Source organism: Ursus maritimus (assembly GCF_017311325.1).
Source record: "Ursus maritimus isolate PB19 chromosome X unlocalized genomic scaffold, ASM1731132v1 scaffold_X1, whole genome shotgun sequence".
NCBI classification, from domain to species: Eukaryota; Metazoa; Chordata; class Mammalia; order Carnivora; family Ursidae; genus Ursus; species Ursus maritimus.
Genome location: NW_024423319.1, coordinates 89,165,990 through 89,182,130, shown reverse-complemented (window position 1 = coordinate 89,182,130; position 16,141 = coordinate 89,165,990). Strand labels below are relative to the sequence as shown.

The 16,141-nt window shown below is 37.9% G+C and overlaps 1 protein-coding gene across 3 annotated transcripts in view; it reads left to right on the top strand.

Moving 5' to 3' along the window:
• USP9X (ubiquitin specific peptidase 9 X-linked) overlaps window positions 1-16,141 on the top strand; it is a 165,401-nt gene that overhangs the window by 123,246 nt on the left and 26,014 nt on the right. For all 3 annotated transcript variants that reach the window (XM_040632858.1, XM_040632862.1, XM_040632856.1), the window contains exons 26-32: window positions 1,441-1,607; window positions 7,165-7,273; window positions 7,497-7,643; window positions 8,441-8,587; window positions 9,542-9,764; window positions 12,307-12,527; window positions 15,419-15,609. In XM_040632858.1, the coding sequence (XP_040488792.1) occupies window positions 1,441-1,607; window positions 7,165-7,273; window positions 7,497-7,643; window positions 8,441-8,587; window positions 9,542-9,764; window positions 12,307-12,527; window positions 15,419-15,609 (1,205 nt within the window). The remainder of the gene's footprint in view (window positions 1-1,440; window positions 1,608-7,164; window positions 7,274-7,496; window positions 7,644-8,440; window positions 8,588-9,541; window positions 9,765-12,306; window positions 12,528-15,418; window positions 15,610-16,141) is intronic.

Sequence of the window (16,141 nt, the reverse complement as noted above, 5' to 3'; positions counted from 1 at the left end):
GATGAGAATACGGTAAAGTTTTACTATTTCAAAAGAGTACTTCAGAATCCTTCCATGAAGCTGCTTTTTCAAATATGAAAAGATGTTTTTCTACTTCTCACTAGAGTTAGATATGATCACCTCCTGAATTTGCTTTTTCCTATTCTCTCCAATTCTTCTTTCATCATCTTTCTGTCCTATGTAAATTTTAGTTTAGTTAACTATCAGCTATGGTGTCCTGGCATTTAAATATTTTTGTCTGTTAAAGCAGTCAAAGGTAGAAAGAGTGTCAGCCAATTCCGTATCATCTCTGACCTTCCCTTAGATTAAGCAAATTATTTACAGAAGTGAGGCTGTGTTTGACTCTTTCATTTCCTGTTACATGTACTTGCCCCTTATAATCACTGCTGAACATTTAGAAGAGGAAGTTAAATTTATAGAACTTTTGGGCTTGGTAGAGCTTCCTTTTTATGGCCAACATGACTCTGTTTTTCCTGGGATAGCCTGGTAGCATCTGTCTGATACAGTGCCCGGGCATTCAATTAGTTTTTTGTTTGTTTGTTTTTAAGATTTTATTTATTATAGGGATGCCTGGGTGACCCAGTTAGTTAAGTGTCTGCCTTCAGCTCAAGTCAGCCCCCGTATCAGGCTCTCTACTCCACAGGGAGTCTGCTTCTCCCTCTCCCAGAGGCCTTCTGCTCTGCCTACTTGTACTCTCTCTCTCTGTCAAATAAATAAGTAAAATCTTAAAAAAAAAAAAAAAAAAGATTTTATTTATTAGCACTAGTGGGCAGAGGGGCATAGGAAGAAGGGAGAAGCAAACTCCCCACTAAGCACGGAGCCTGACATGGGGCTCAATCCCAGGACCTCGAGATCTTGCCCTGAGCTGAAGTCGGACGCTTAACTGAACCACCAAGGTGCGGGGCCCCATTCAGCTAGTATCTGAATGCTTGTTCTTTTTTAGGCATATGCTATAATCATCACTTTTTGATAAAGTCAGATTAGAATTTATTAGCTACCTACCCAAGCATACTTTGGGTTGTAAAACCTTCTTGAACAAGTGTCTAAGAAAATTGCTTTAGAATAAAATGGCACTACAGGTACGCTACATTTTGGAACTAGTCATAAGTTCCTAACTCTGCAGTGCTAGAGTGGTTCTTAAGAAAGGAATGATTGTTGGCTTCACAAGGTCCCTAGGAGCCTGAAGGACAAAGAAATAGGTGGTATTCTGAGTGTGCTCCTTCATCGCTCCTTGGGATGTACCAAAATACTGGAATTAGACTTCATTGTCTAGTTTAATCATTTCCATACTATTCTTAAACGATTTTCAAGTTGCAGGTAGAGAAGCTGAGGCCAAATGGTTTAAGTGCGTCTGTAAGTTTTAAGCACTAACTTGAAGTCGTATGAGATTTTTCTTAAAATGCATCTCTAGGTAATTTGCCTCTGACCATAATTTTACAGACCAATGCAGGCAATGAGCCAGACTTGGAAGATGAACAGGTATGCTGTGAAGCATTGGAAGTGATGACGTTATGTTTTGCCTTGATCCCGACAGCCTTGGATGCTCTTAGTAAAGAAAAGGCTTGGCAGACATTCATTATTGACTTACTGTTGCACTGTCACAGCAAGTAAGTATCTTTTTTAATTGTAAGAAACTTGATCTTTTGTTATGCAGAAATTAATTTATGCTAGCAGAATTTGTCCCAGAAATCAAGTATTTATTGTCCATAGCATGATAATGTTTAGGAAAATTTTCTTTGACCACGTTTTGCCTAGACCTAGCTTTGGTTTTAGTCTCTGCAAAATGGCAACATTAAATCTCAAAGTAAAATTAATTTTTTTTCTAATTTCAGAACTTAGATTCACCTAAGAGATCTATATTTTAGCCCATTTTAAAAACTTGGTTTAGAAGATTTCAGTTAAACAGGACATTCGCCTCCTGTCTTGGATATGTAGATGCCAGGGGTTTTTTTTGGTTTGTTTGTTTCAAGAGAAATTGTTAATTCAGTATGAAATTCACAAGTCAGGGTTATGGTAAAAACTTCTGCATTTTATAATGAGAACAAAGAGCAACTATATAAAGCCCTTGTTTTCAATTCAGGATCATTTGATCAGTGACATAAACTTTGTCGGACTCCTTTTTGTGCAGGTCAGTCAGATTTGTAGAAAATGTTGGTTTCCATCCTCATGTCATTCTCATCCTGACCTTCATGGGGTAACACTTTAAACTGGAGCTCTGATTAGTGTCACTGTTACATGTAATTAATCTGTCTTACATATATTTTGTGAAAAGACAGAAAATGTTCACTTTGGTTTATTCTCTCAAATGCCATTCAGCAATGACAGAAATCACTGATGAAATTAATGTAAAGTCAAAATAAAGTTTGCTGAAATAAAACCTATCATAAAGCTTAAAAAAAAACCACGTACATTAATGGAATAGATATAACTTGCTCATTCCAGGGGATACTGTAAAGTGAATTAGTTGGGACTAATTTTAGAATTCCTTAGTAATTTCCTTGAAATTCAGAAAATCCTTTGACAGGACTCCTCCCCCCCATAAGATTGTGCTTGTTATCTCCTTGAGAAGACTTGATCATCATGAGATAACCCTGTATGTGAAGAAAAATAAACAGGTTAAGTGAGTCTGGTTCTGTTTAATAACACGTCGGGAGAAGGAGGAGAGGGGAGAAGGAGGAGAGGAAAGGTGATTATCCAAAAAGTTTTAGTGAAGTCAGACCCAGAGGTAGCAAATGTTTTATTCTGTATTGATTTTCAAATCTAAACTAAATTAGGAACTTGGTTTTACAGGTTTTCTGCCCTCTACCCTTTATGAAAATTCCCCCTTACGGGGAATTAGAACCATTTCCCTCCTCCTTTCCCTGAAATTTCACACAATGAAGTAAGTTCTATAGATAGTACTTTATCTAAATATGCCTCTGTTGCCTTGTCTTCAACAACAGAAGGGGTCTTCTAAGATCAAGATCATTTTGAGCTTTAGGTATCTTGATTTTCTTCTCTCGTACTGACCCTCACCTGCCTTTCAGGTTCAAAGGCCCTTATTTCCAATTTGTAAGAATTTGATAGCAAACCTGAGTTGAACATAATTTGTTGGCATTACCTTTCTAAAATCTGAATCCCTAAACACATCCAGCCCCAGGGGTTTCAGATGCAGGATTGTGGTGCTGCATACATGGGGCTGCCCTTTAGCTATAGTTTATACTTGCATAATATTACTAACCAGTACACCTATGTATAGTGCATTTCCCATGTATGTTTTCTCCCTTAATTCTGTAGCAACTCAGAAGTAGACTGCTGCTGACGGAACTATGGCTAAAGTTATAGGACAGAGTCCTACCTCTTGAGTTCTAACTTTCTGCCACACAGTTATACTCTGTATAATTATAATACATGAGCAAATTAACGTGAGTCCTTACTGTGTGCTTGGCAATGAAAGTCCAAAGTCACATAAGATAGTTCTTGTCCTCAGGGTACTTTGAGAGAGAAATTAGTGTCATAACAGGCAAAGTGCTCTAGGAATTAGAAGAGGAGGGGCACCTGGGAGGCTCAGATGGTTAAGGGTCTCCTTCGGCTCAGGTCATGATCCCAGGGTCCTGGCATCGAGTCCCGCATCGGGCTCCCTGCTCAGCAGGGAGCCTGCTTCTCCCTCTCCCTTATTGTTAAAAAAAAAAAAAAAAAACTTTTCCCCCCCCCCCCCAAAAAAAGGAATAAGTTACTTTCTACCTGGAAAGAGCAGAAGTGAAGGTTCTGTGAAGAATGCAACATGTGAGCTCAGGTTTGGGTAAGACTTATATGTGCATACAAATGGAAGATAGGGGTTGGCGGTGCTCCCCCAAAATCTCAGTCCCCATTATGCTGTTTTTACTTCTGTATTGTTGGACTCCATACACTTTCCTCCTCCTCTATACTGCTTCTGCCTTTGTCTAAGCAACCAGCATCCATTGCCCAGACAACTGCAGTATCTTTAATTTTCCCACCCCAGTGCTGCACCACTGAAGTATTACTCTCATCCTATGACCACACTGCAGACAACGTGATCTTTGCCAAGCATGATCGTGTTGTTTACCTGGTAAAAAGTCTTTCTGTGCCTTCCCATTGCCTTTGAATTAGGGCTAAACATTTATGTTTGGTTTATAAACACTCCGCGGTTTGACCCTTTCTGCTGCTTGTAAGTTTCAAGTTTAATGCCACATTTTCTTTTCTTTTTTTTTTTTTTTAAATGATTTTTTATTATATTATGTTAGTCACCATACAGTACATCCCCGGTTTCCGATGTAAAGCTCGATGATTCATTCGTTGCGTATAACACCCAGTTAATGCCACATTTTCTAGTAAGTTTTCTGGAAAGTTCCCAGACCTCTGTTCATATTAGATGAGGTCTGTTTCCACATCATAACACTCCTAAGTTTACTATAATCACTCACAATTGGATTTAAATTCCTTGAGGTGGCTGTATTTTTTTCCAGCCCCTTCTAGCGCCTGTTGCTGTTTAACTCCTTTATATTACCTACCTCTCATTGATGAAGACATTTGAGTTTGCCATCCCTGGTGTGTAGTGCTTTCAGAGAAAAGCTGAGTAGTCTGGTTTGATGTGTGAAAGAGGAGTACGGATAATACTGTAAACGAGATTAGTGGGACTCAGTTTACAGAAGGACTTTGATGCTGAGACCTAAGTAGTGCTCTATTTTAATATGGTGGGCAGTCTCAGTAAATAATTTAACAAGTACATATTATGTATCAGGCGCTATCCTAGCTACTTAGTGATATAGCAGTAAACAAAGCAGAATGTCAGCCTTCCTGGAGTCTACGAACTAAAGGAGATGGGTAGTGGGAAGGGGCAGCTGTGTGGGAAAATATATAGTATGTTAGTGATGAATGCCATGGAGAGAAATAAAGCAAGGAAGGTGATAAGGAGTCGTGGGGAGTCAATAGAGTTTGGTTTTATATAGAGTAGAGAAGCCTTCCTAAGAAAGTGACCTTTAAACAAAGCTCTGAAAGAGGAAGGTAGTGATCCATGTAGATAATGGGGGAAGCATGTTTTAAGCAGAAGGCACAACAGATGTAAATGTCCCGAGGCAGGAACATGCCTGATGTGTTAAAGAACAGCAAGGAGACCAGTGTGGCTGGAGCAGTGAGTGAGGGATAGGCAGCTGTAGGAGATGAAGTCAGAAAGTTAACGGGTAGCTTGTTGGGATTTCATAGATCATTCTAACAACATGGATTTTTTTTTTTTTTTACCATGAGATGGGCATCCCATTGTAGGGTTTTGAAAAGCAGAGGAATGATGTGCTCTTAGTTACTAACATTTTGAGTTTATTCTGGTTGCTTTGTTGAGAATAAGTTCTAGATAATTGTCAGGAAAAACAGACTATTAATCCAAATAAAAGATGACAGTGGCTGGTATTAGAAGTGGTGAGAAAGGAGATTTTGAGTATGTCATAAAGGTACAGGCCACATGATTTGTTGATAGGCACGTGTTTCTTTGAAAACATTATAGAAGTCTGTATATATGAGGGAGATTTCATCAGGAAATGACAATTACTAGCTTTATAGATCCCTACTTTATTTGGGCTGCATACCTAAGTTTTAAAAAAGTAAACTAGGACAATGTGAATGACATACACCTTTGAAAATCTAATAAAAGTTACGGACTTTCTCCCCAGAAAACTTAGGTACTCCTGACTTCAATTTACTTGGGTTCCATAAAATTTAACCCACAAGGCTTCTGATTCTAAAGTCCTGGTTTTTATAAGACCACGTACGGGTTTCTAGAAACCTAGAAACATCCAAGAGGGAGGTTAGTACATGAAATGTATGCTGTGAAGTCCTTTACACTGAGCTATAAATTTGGTTCTAAGCTCTCTGTTGGCTAACACAAAGACAGAAACATGATAGTTTTCCGTGAAATGTAGTTTGCAGTGTCCATAAGATACACAAATGGTTAGCAGATACTTGCATCTCCCCATATGTCAGGTGTTGTTCCAGGTATCAGAAACTCTGGCATCAGCAAAGCCCTGCCCTGAAAGAGCTTACTTTCTAATGGAGACAGACCACTATCTTAAAAAGAAACAGCATTTATGCATCTGGTAACTGAACTGATTCTTCACACCTGTTATACGTTGGTCACTATTCTAGGTTCTTGAGGCACAACAGTAAATAGGTGATGTCTCTATCCTCTACCCTCTTCGACGTTTGCTCTAGTGAGATCTATATAGTATATAATTTTTTTTAAAGGATACGTAATGATCAGGTAAAGTTCTCACTACTGGGATCAGAGACAGGTTCTTCCTGTGGGTCATGGTGGAATATTGTATAATACAGTGGTTTTCAATCTTTAGTGCACATTAAAGTCACCTGAAGGATTTATTTATTTATTTGTTTATTTTTAAAAAGATTTTATTTATTTATTCAACAGAGATAGAGACAGCCAGCGAGAGAGGGAACACAAGCAGGGGGAGTGGGAGAGGAAGAAGCAGGCTCCTAGCGGAGGAGCCTGATATGGGGCTCGATCCCGTAACGCTGGGATCACGCCCTGAGCCGAAGGCAGACGCTTAACCGCTGTGCCACCCAGGCGCCCCACCTAAAGGATTTATTAAAACACAGGTTGCTGGGTAGCACCCCCAGTATTTCTGATTCAGCAGGTCCAGGAAGGGGCCTGATAATTTGCATTTTTAACGAGTTCGCAAGTGATACTAATGCTGCTGATCTGGGGACCATGCTTTGGGAACCACTACTGTAATAAAAGGGACATTGCAGCATCATCCTTACTGTAATTGCAACAGAATTCCTACAGAGTTGTTTGCTCCAAAGCACAATGGGTAAAAAATTTGTGGACAGCCCAAAAGATTTGTTAGGCTCACTGTAGGTCATCTTGTATCCAGTAGAGCATTTCCAGCTTGTTCCAAGAAGGGGGTGTTACAGGGTATCCCTCAAACTCTTCTATGATGATTTGAGGTTATAGTTCTTGCCATACAGCCTAAGTTCATGTGTTCTAAGTTGCGGGCTTCCCGGGGCGTTACCTTGTATCCTTGTATTTTTACTTTTAATTCACCCTTATCCCACCCCACCCTACCCCCCAAAGAGAGACCCTTGTTGGAATCTCTTTTTTCTTTCTTTTTTACTTTGTGCAAATAATATGTTAAATGTGAAACATTTTTATTTCAGAACTGTTCGCCAGGTGGCACAGGAGCAGTTCTTTTTAATGTGCACCAGATGTTGCATGGGACACAGGCCTCTACTTTTCTTCATTACTCTGCTCTTTACCGTGTTGGGGGTGAGACATTTTTTAATATGCTTCTCAATGTGATTAATTCTTTAAACAAGGCATTCAGGAATTTATGGTTTTAGCTTATATTCAAGTTAGAACAGCCTATATTTGTTAAATAAATATTCATAACTTTCCATATTATTTTAGTCCTCTGTTAACTCTAGGGTTTTAAAAAGTGGCTTTTCAGCATGGACATGTGAATTCACATTACTCTTCTTGATTGTTTCAGAGCACAGCCAGAGAGAGAGCTAAGCATTCGGGCGACTACTTCACCCTCTTAAGACACCTTCTTAATTATGCTTACAATAGTAATATAAACATACCCAATGCTGAAGTTCTTCTCAATAATGAAATTGATTGGCTTAAGAGAATTAGGGTAAGTTACCTTTAATACTGTGTTTATTGTATCGATAGCATGTTTAATTCATTGATAGTTTGTAGTTTTGAGCATTTTGGTTAAGTGAAAAACACCAAAGAGTAATAAAAAGGACCAAAGAATATACTCCATGATGGTGGGTCTTAGTAACTTATGATTCACAGAATGAATGCAGAGCTAGTTTTGTAAAATACTTTGTTTTACTTGAAACTTGAAATACTAATTTTTCACCCTCTTCCATTTTAGAATCTTGGGCCTTTTTGCAAATTTTCATCTTCGAAAACGTTTGAATTGTTCTCATCAAAAATTAGTGTACATAGACTAGCACTTAACTCTTGATGTTAATACTGGATACTCTTTACTCAGAATTGTATGAGAATTTATTTCTAAATAGATTCGTAGCTTTTATAGCCCTCAGAAAGTTGTGAAGAGAACTTCATCATGCTTAGAAGGGAAAGCTTTGGCAAGAAACAGACTCTCTTAACTATAGAGAACAAACAGATGGTTACCAGAGGGGAGGTAGAGGGAGATGAGGGGTATAGGTGATGGGGATTAAGGAGGGCATTTGTCACAATGAGCACTGTGTGATGTATGGAAGTGTTGAATCACTATATTGTATACCTGAAACTAATGCTATACTGTATGATTGATTGATTTTAAAAAATAAATATAAATTTTAAAGAATGGAAAGGTTTAGGGGAATTACCTCATGTATGTCTAATTCTCTCATTGTGGCTCCTCTCTCCCTCCTACCTCCCTTCCATAAGTTAGGCATTTGTTATTTTTTTCTTTGGCAGGATGATGTTAAAAGAACAGGTGAAACCGGTGTTGAAGAGACGATCTTGGAAGGCCACCTTGGGGTAACAAAAGAATTACTGGCCTTTCAGACTCCTGAGAAAAAGTATCACATTGGTTGTGAAAAAGGAGGTGCTAATCTCATTAAAGTAAGTTTTGTCCGAAGCTAGATATCGTGACCGGATAAATGTTTGTTACCAAATCTGTCTGGTTGGCTTATAATATCATGTCTTTGATGTATTATCTTGACTTTCTCTGTCTTCTGCTTTTTAAGAATCTTTATAGGGGTTACAGTAATTTTTTAAATACAGTTTGTAAATTTTGTATGTAAATAAAATATAAGGTACTATGTATTTAATAAAGTAAGTACACGCTATTGAATTTTCTTATTTAGAAAATCTGAATTTTTCACTTTATTGGTCTATTTAAAACAAGACGTGTTTGTGAGACTGCATCTTGTTTATCATATTTCTTTAATGACTTTCTTCACATGTGTGTCAACTCAGGGAAGCAAAAAGTATCATTTTAGTACATGTTATTTTTATTCAAAATTAGTTTGGTATACATACAATTAAAGGTGTAAACATAGGGCACCTAGGCGGCTCAGTCAGCTAAGCATCTGCCTTTGGCTTAGGTCATGATCGCAGGGTACCTGCTTCTCCCTCTCCCTCTGTCCCTTTTCCTTGCTTGTGCTCTCTCTCTCGCTCTGCTCTCTCTCTCTCTAATAAATAAAGTCTTTTAAAAAAATCATGGAGTAAACTTATTTAAAATGTTAAGTACTACAGTCAACTTGCTCTTGATACTTAATCAGAGAAATTTGGTATATTTGTTAGTTGGAGTAAATACTGTTTTGAAGTGGAATCTTTTTATTAGAAAATCCAAGTAAGTTTTCTCAAATAAAATGGTATCTTTAATTCTGACAAGTAATTTAACATTATTTCCTCCCAAAAGACATTTCTTTCTTTCCTTAAAAAAGATAAATTTATATAGACACAACTTTTTGTGTTATAGATATAAACATTATAGAAATATAACTATATAAATACATAACATTATATAACATATGTAATTGCTAATATGTAATCTTTTTTCAACTCTTGTAGGAATTAATTGATGATTTCATCTTTCCTGCATCCAATGTTTACCTGCAATATATGAGAAACGGAGAGCTGCCCGCTGAACAGGCAATTCCAGTCTGTAGCTCCCCAGCCACCATTAACGCTGGTTTTGAGTTACTTGTAGCATTAGCTGTTGGCTGCGTGAGGAATCTCAAACAGATAGTAGATTCTTTGACTGAAATGTATTATATTGGCACGGCAATAACTAGTAAGTATAGTAAAATACAGTGTTGTGATGACAGATAATTCTCTAATTTGTTCAAATTCTATTTTCCTAATTTTTTTTTTTTTAGGAAACATCATCAACTCATGTTCTTCTTTGACCAACTAGTTAAACATGTGTAGGAAATGGATGTATAATTTAACACCATTACAAGCAAAGAGCCTTGATGTAGAAAAATTTTCAAGTGTTTGTTAAATGTCTCCTGTAAGGAGTTTGAGTTTTTAGCAAAATAAATTTCATCTCAGTCAAACCTGGAATAAAACCCAAACCATAGAGTAGTAAGTAGTCAAAATGAATGCCAGAGTTCAAATTTAAAACTCAAGTTGCATGCCTTGGAAAACCTTTCAGGCCCTCACTTAGAAGCTCTTTAATATTATTTTCATATGAGCTCAAAGAAAATCTGGTTTTAAAGATTAGAATGTGAGAAGATAACATTCTAATGCACTTCATGTCCTCAGTTAATGCTCACATGAAGCCCTTGAGGTAGACTGTAGGCTAAAAATTAGGGTGAGGGCAATATTAAATGACTGGAAATGCAGAAATAAGAAATTAAACACAAATAATTTAAGAGAAAACCAGTGTTTATCTACAAAGCTTAAGGACGTAGTTGGTTATAGTAAATCTTTAAAAACACATGAAAATATTTTTTGATATGTTGTATTTCAGAATATAAGGACATTTTAAATAACATTTTAGGAGATTCCGATTAAACTGCTTAAGAGGTTAAACCATTAGCTATGTATTCTACCAAATCCATATATAGTAAGGTGGGGGTTTTGTTTTGTTTGAACTTTAAAGAAGAGTCTTTTGTTTGTTCAGGGTTGCTTTGTTTTGTTTTTAACAAATCCACACATTCATTTTATTTTCAATAAGCTTATACCCTCAAGGGATACGGTATCACACAGATTCCGTATCCCAGTGGCCTTAGCAGGAAGCTTGCTTTGGAATTTGGCAGGAACCATGCCACTGCTTCCATGGGCATGGGTAACCTTTCCCCAGATTCATCCGATTTTGTTCAGTTTGCCACTAGGAGTGAGTGTGTTGTCCTTAGCTTTGTACATGGGAGCACATCTCTTGCCCACATAGAATTGTTTCATCTTGGGCAATCAACACCTTCAGTTTTAAGATGAGCTGTGTGCTCACTCTGGTTTTAGAGGACCCCACTGCTAGCCAACAGAAAGTGGCCTTGGACCACAGCCCTCCGGATATATTTGCTGTTTCAGAAGTTCTGTTCTGAGTATCCCTTCACAGGCTCGAAGAGGGCAGAAACAAAAAGGCTGCTTGTTTTTTAAATGGTACATTTCCATGGTAAAAATTTGAAGTACCAAAGAAGCTACATACTAAGAAGTATGTTTCCTGCCCATTTTAGTCTCGGCTCCCCTTTGATAGCTCTGTAACCATTATTGTCAGTTTGTGTCTGTCCTTCGAGCATCGCTGTATGGAAAATCCACATACGAAATCTTTTTTGGTTTAGTTTTTCTTGTTTTTAACCACAGATTGTCATATAGTATACACAGTGTCTTCACTTTGTTTTCCCCTTAATATATCGGCAGTTGTTCCCTATACGACATATACATATTTGCCTAATTCCATTTATTGGCTATATACTTTTCAATTCAGTATACTATAATTTATTTAACCAGTCCCATAGACAGTGATAATATTTACACTGTTTCCAGGTTTACACTAGGTAAAGGGAGACATGGTGATATACAATTCTCACAGAACTTTCAAATCCACTATTTCATTAGCTCCTCAAAATAACATTACAGTTATAGGCAGGCAAGTGTTACTCTTACTACATTAATTATGAAGGAAGCAAAAGCTTGACTGAAGGTGAAAAGAGTTGGTAAACAACAGAACCTGGCTATGAACCCGGGTGATCCTAGGATGCTTTAAAACTGAACAAGCTATATAATACGTTGGTTTATTTATATTAACATTACATGTCAGAATGAATTTGAAGACACTTTTTAAAACGTACAAAAGTAGAAAAAAATTAAAGTTCATAATGGCTAAACAGTAAAACTAAAAGTGAGCACATAGAGGGCGCCTGGGTGGCTCAGTGGGTTAAGCATCTGCCTTTTGCTCAGGTCATGATCCCAGAGTCCTGGGATCAAGCCCCACATTGGGCTCCCTGCTCCTCCTACTCCTTCTGTCCCTCTTGGTCCCCCACCCAACCCACTTGTACTCTGTGTCATAAAATCTTTAAAAAATAAAAATAATAAGGTGGGCACATAGAAATTAGCATTATACCATCTCAGGAGACTGCTTCTGACATTCTGTATAAGCAACACCAGGTGAAACACAGGTTTTCAAATGGTGGGGTAAGAATAAGAATCCCTGTCGTGGTGCAAGTTGCTGCATACCTTCAGTTTGTTGAGGGGGAAATGCATACTCAGTATACTGCTTCAGCTGGCTGGAAAAGTAGTGGAATTGTTGGTAATGTTAATTTATCAGCTTAATAGAGCTAAAAGTGGACAGAATGGTTGTGTTCGTGCTACAAGAGTCTTTTCCCTTCTCTCAGCTTGTGAAGCACTTACAGAGTGGGAATATCTGCCACCTGTTGGACCCCGCCCACCTAAAGGATTTGTGGGGCTGAAAAATGCTGGTGCTACTTGTTACATGAATTCTGTGATTCAGCAACTTTACATGATTCCCTCCATCAGGAACGGTATTCTTGCAATTGAAGGCACAGGTAGTGATGTAGATGATGATATGTCTGGGGATGAGAAGCAGGACAATGAGGTAAATTTTATTTAGCATTTCTGTTTTCTGTTTGAAATTCTGCTACCAGATACTGTCATTTTCTCTCACAGAATGTTGTACTTTCATTGGACTTGTTGATGTATATTTGAAAATAAAGCTGGAGTCTCCCAGCATGGATTGCTATATCTTGACATAATCTAGTGCTCACTAGCTACCAGACTTTTATACTACAGTTAATTTTCATGATGGTTTATGTGTTTTTAAAGCAGCAGTTCACATACTCAATTTTTGTGTGTGAACTGTTTAATATAATTTGGAGTTTGCATAATGATAAGGATCTTCATTTTTATAACAATTTAAATTATGTTTTCACTTTTCTACCTGATATATTAAAATATATCTCCACTAATTTATGCTAAGTTGTGTACTATGCCAGTTTCATTATCTGTGCTTGCTTTTAGGTTGCTTTTACATTTGCCCCAGATCATAGTTCTTCTTGCTTAGGTAACAGGCTTCTCTCTTCAAATGTCACATGGTTTTGTGACAAAATTTAGGTTCCCAACTGAGTATCCACTGCACAATAAGCTATGGAAAAGTTAGGTTGTAGTGGCGGATGAGATTTGACCTTACCATGGCACAGCTCTTTAAAGAAGAGAATATTGCAAGACTTAGTTGTGGTCATGTTTATATCCATCCTGTATTTCTTTTTATTTTATCTTTCCCTGTTCATGGTGTTGGTGAGAACTGCAGAGAGAAGCCAGAATGTGTTCTAATTGTAAATATCTTCAGCGGTTCTTTCCTCCTTCCCGCTCTTCAGTCACCACAGCTATTTGCTCTGAGGTAGTTTAATACTTAAAGGACTTCTGAAACATAGACTTGTCCCAATTCTTCCCCAGATCTACTGAAACGCATCATCCCAGGGATTAGGGTCTGAGCATGGTTTACTTTTTTAAAAAGCTAATAGTGGGAATGCTTACACCTATACCCAGTTAAGAATCACTCCTCCGAGTGGAAATTGAAATTCTAGTTCTGTAGCCCATCACATCTCTGGGATATTGAGGGTAAGCACAGGGAGAGATAACTAATTGTACTGGCAAGAAGTAAACAAGGCAGACAAAATACACAATTTCAAATAAGGTGAAAAACTTATTTCCATCTTTGCTCTTATGGTACCTTTGCTCTGTGTTGTCTAGGCATGCCACTGCACTTTAGGGTTTTTTTGGTTCTTTGCTTTTTGCCTGTGTTACTGTTTCCATCCCTGGACGGAAAGTTTCTCATGGACAGGAACTGGATATTCCCTGTTTCTATATCAAAGGTCCCTGGTACCACAGTTCTCTTTCCATCTCTACAAATTTGACTATTCTAGGTACCTCATTTAAGTGGAATCATATCATATTTGTCTTTTTGTGACTGGCTTATTTCACTCAACATAATTTTCTCAAGGTTTAGCCATGTTGTACCATGTGTCCGAAATTTCTTCCTTTTTAAGGCTGAATAATACTCCACTGTGTGGACAGACCACGTTTTGTTTTATTTATCTATCAGTGGACACTTGGGTTGCTTCAACCTTTTGGTGATTGTGAATAGTACTCCTATGAGTATTGGTGTACAGATCTCTCTTCAAGACCTTTCTTTCACTTCTTCTGGGCATATATCCAGAAATGGAATTTTGGATCATTTGATAATTCTGTTTTTAATTTTTTAAGGTCCACAATGGCTGCACCGTTTTGTATTTCTGCCAACAGTGCACAAGGGTTCCAGTTTCTTGGCACAAAAGGTTTTCATTTTCATGAGATCCAGTATGTCTCATTTTTCTTTTCTTAGCTGTGCCTTTGCTGACCTAGCCAATAAATTACCACCTAATCCAGTGTTGTGAGTTGTGACATTTTTACCCTATGTTTTAAGAATTTCATAATTTTAGCTCTTGCTTTCAGGTCTTTGATCTGTATTGAGTTAATTTTTGTATATAGTGTTAGGAAGGAGTCCAACTTTATTCTTTTGCATAAGGATATCTAGTTTTTCCAGCCTCATTTTTTGAAGAGTACTACTCTTAATATGCATATTTTATTAACTGTTCATAGTTCTGAGCACCTCAGAATCCTCCCCAGAGCCACACATCCCCATGAGGAAACTGAAGCTCAGAAATGTGAAGTAGGGGGGCGCCTGGGTAGCGCAGTTGTTAAAGCGTCTGCCTTCGGCTCAGGGCGTGATCCCGGCGTACCAGGATCGAGTCCCACATCAGGCTCCTCCGCTGGGAGCCTGCTTCTTCCTCTCCCACTCCCCCTGCTGTGTTCCCTCTCTCGCTGGCTGTCTCTCTGTCACATAAATAAATAAAATCTTGAAAAAAAAAAAATGTGAAGTAGGGACGCCTGGGTGGCTCAGTCAACCGGTTAGGCGTCTGCCCTCAGCTCAGGTCATGATCCCAAGGTCCTGGGATCAAGTCTCACACCAGACTCTTTGCTCAGTTGGGAGTCTCCTTCTCCCTCTGCTTGTCTGTGTGCTCGCGAGCTCTCTCTCTCTCTTTCTCTCTCTCTCACATACACCAATCAATCAATATTTTAAAAAAAAAAAAAAGAAAAATGTGAAGTAGCTGACCTGCTCAAAGTTAGCCTGCTTCTCAGTGGCAGTGCCTGCACTGGGGTCCATTTCGGTCTGCGTGAAACACCACACCCTACTGTGCTGTGTTGCCTTTATTATCTGCCTTTCCAGTATACAGTCAGGATTATTCCTTTATGACAACTCTTCTGTGAAATGGTGAGGATAAACAGTTACGTTGTAAATTAAAATTTATAAATTGGAAGTTAAGTGCTTTGGAAATAAGAAATAGAAGTACAAGTGATTAATCATTTGTTCACTGACTGGTGTTTGTCTCAACATATTTTACTGTACTTTAAAATTGGATTAACTTACTAATATTTTTTCATTTCTAGAGCAATGTTGATCCCAGAGATGATGTATTTGGATATCCTCAACAATTTGAAGACAAACCAGCATTGAGTAAAACAGAAGATAGGAAAGAATATAATATTGGAGTTCTAAGGCACCTTCAAGTCATCTTTGGTCATTTAGCGGCTTCTCGACTACAGTACTATGTGCCCAGAGGATTTTGGAAACAGTTCAGGTAAACTATAGATAGACAGTAATAGGGATACTGCTTAAACCTTTATGAACATCTCTACACACTAATATTAAACTTATAAAATACGTGTTGGAGGGCACCTTTATGTTTAATATTTAAGCAGTAGTACAGTTGACCCTGAAGAACATGGGTTTGAATTGCACAGGTCCGCTTATATACGGAATTTCCCCCCCCCCATGAATACAGTAAAGTACTTTAAATGTATTTTTCTTTGCCCTGTGGTTTCTTAATAACATTTTCTTTTCCCCAGCTTACTTTCTTGTGAGAATACAATATATAATACATAAAACATATGAAATATGTGTTAATCGCTTGTTTATGTTGTAGGTAAGACTTCCAGTCAACAGTAGGCTCTTAGTAGTTAAGTTTTGGGGAGTCAGAAGTTATAGGCAGATTTTCTACTGCATGGGGTACAGCACCCCTCATTATACAGGAGTCAGCTGTAACAATCAAACTTGTTTTTCTCTCATTGTCTTCAAAGTCATAGGTAGAAAGTGTCATAGTTTAGAGAGGC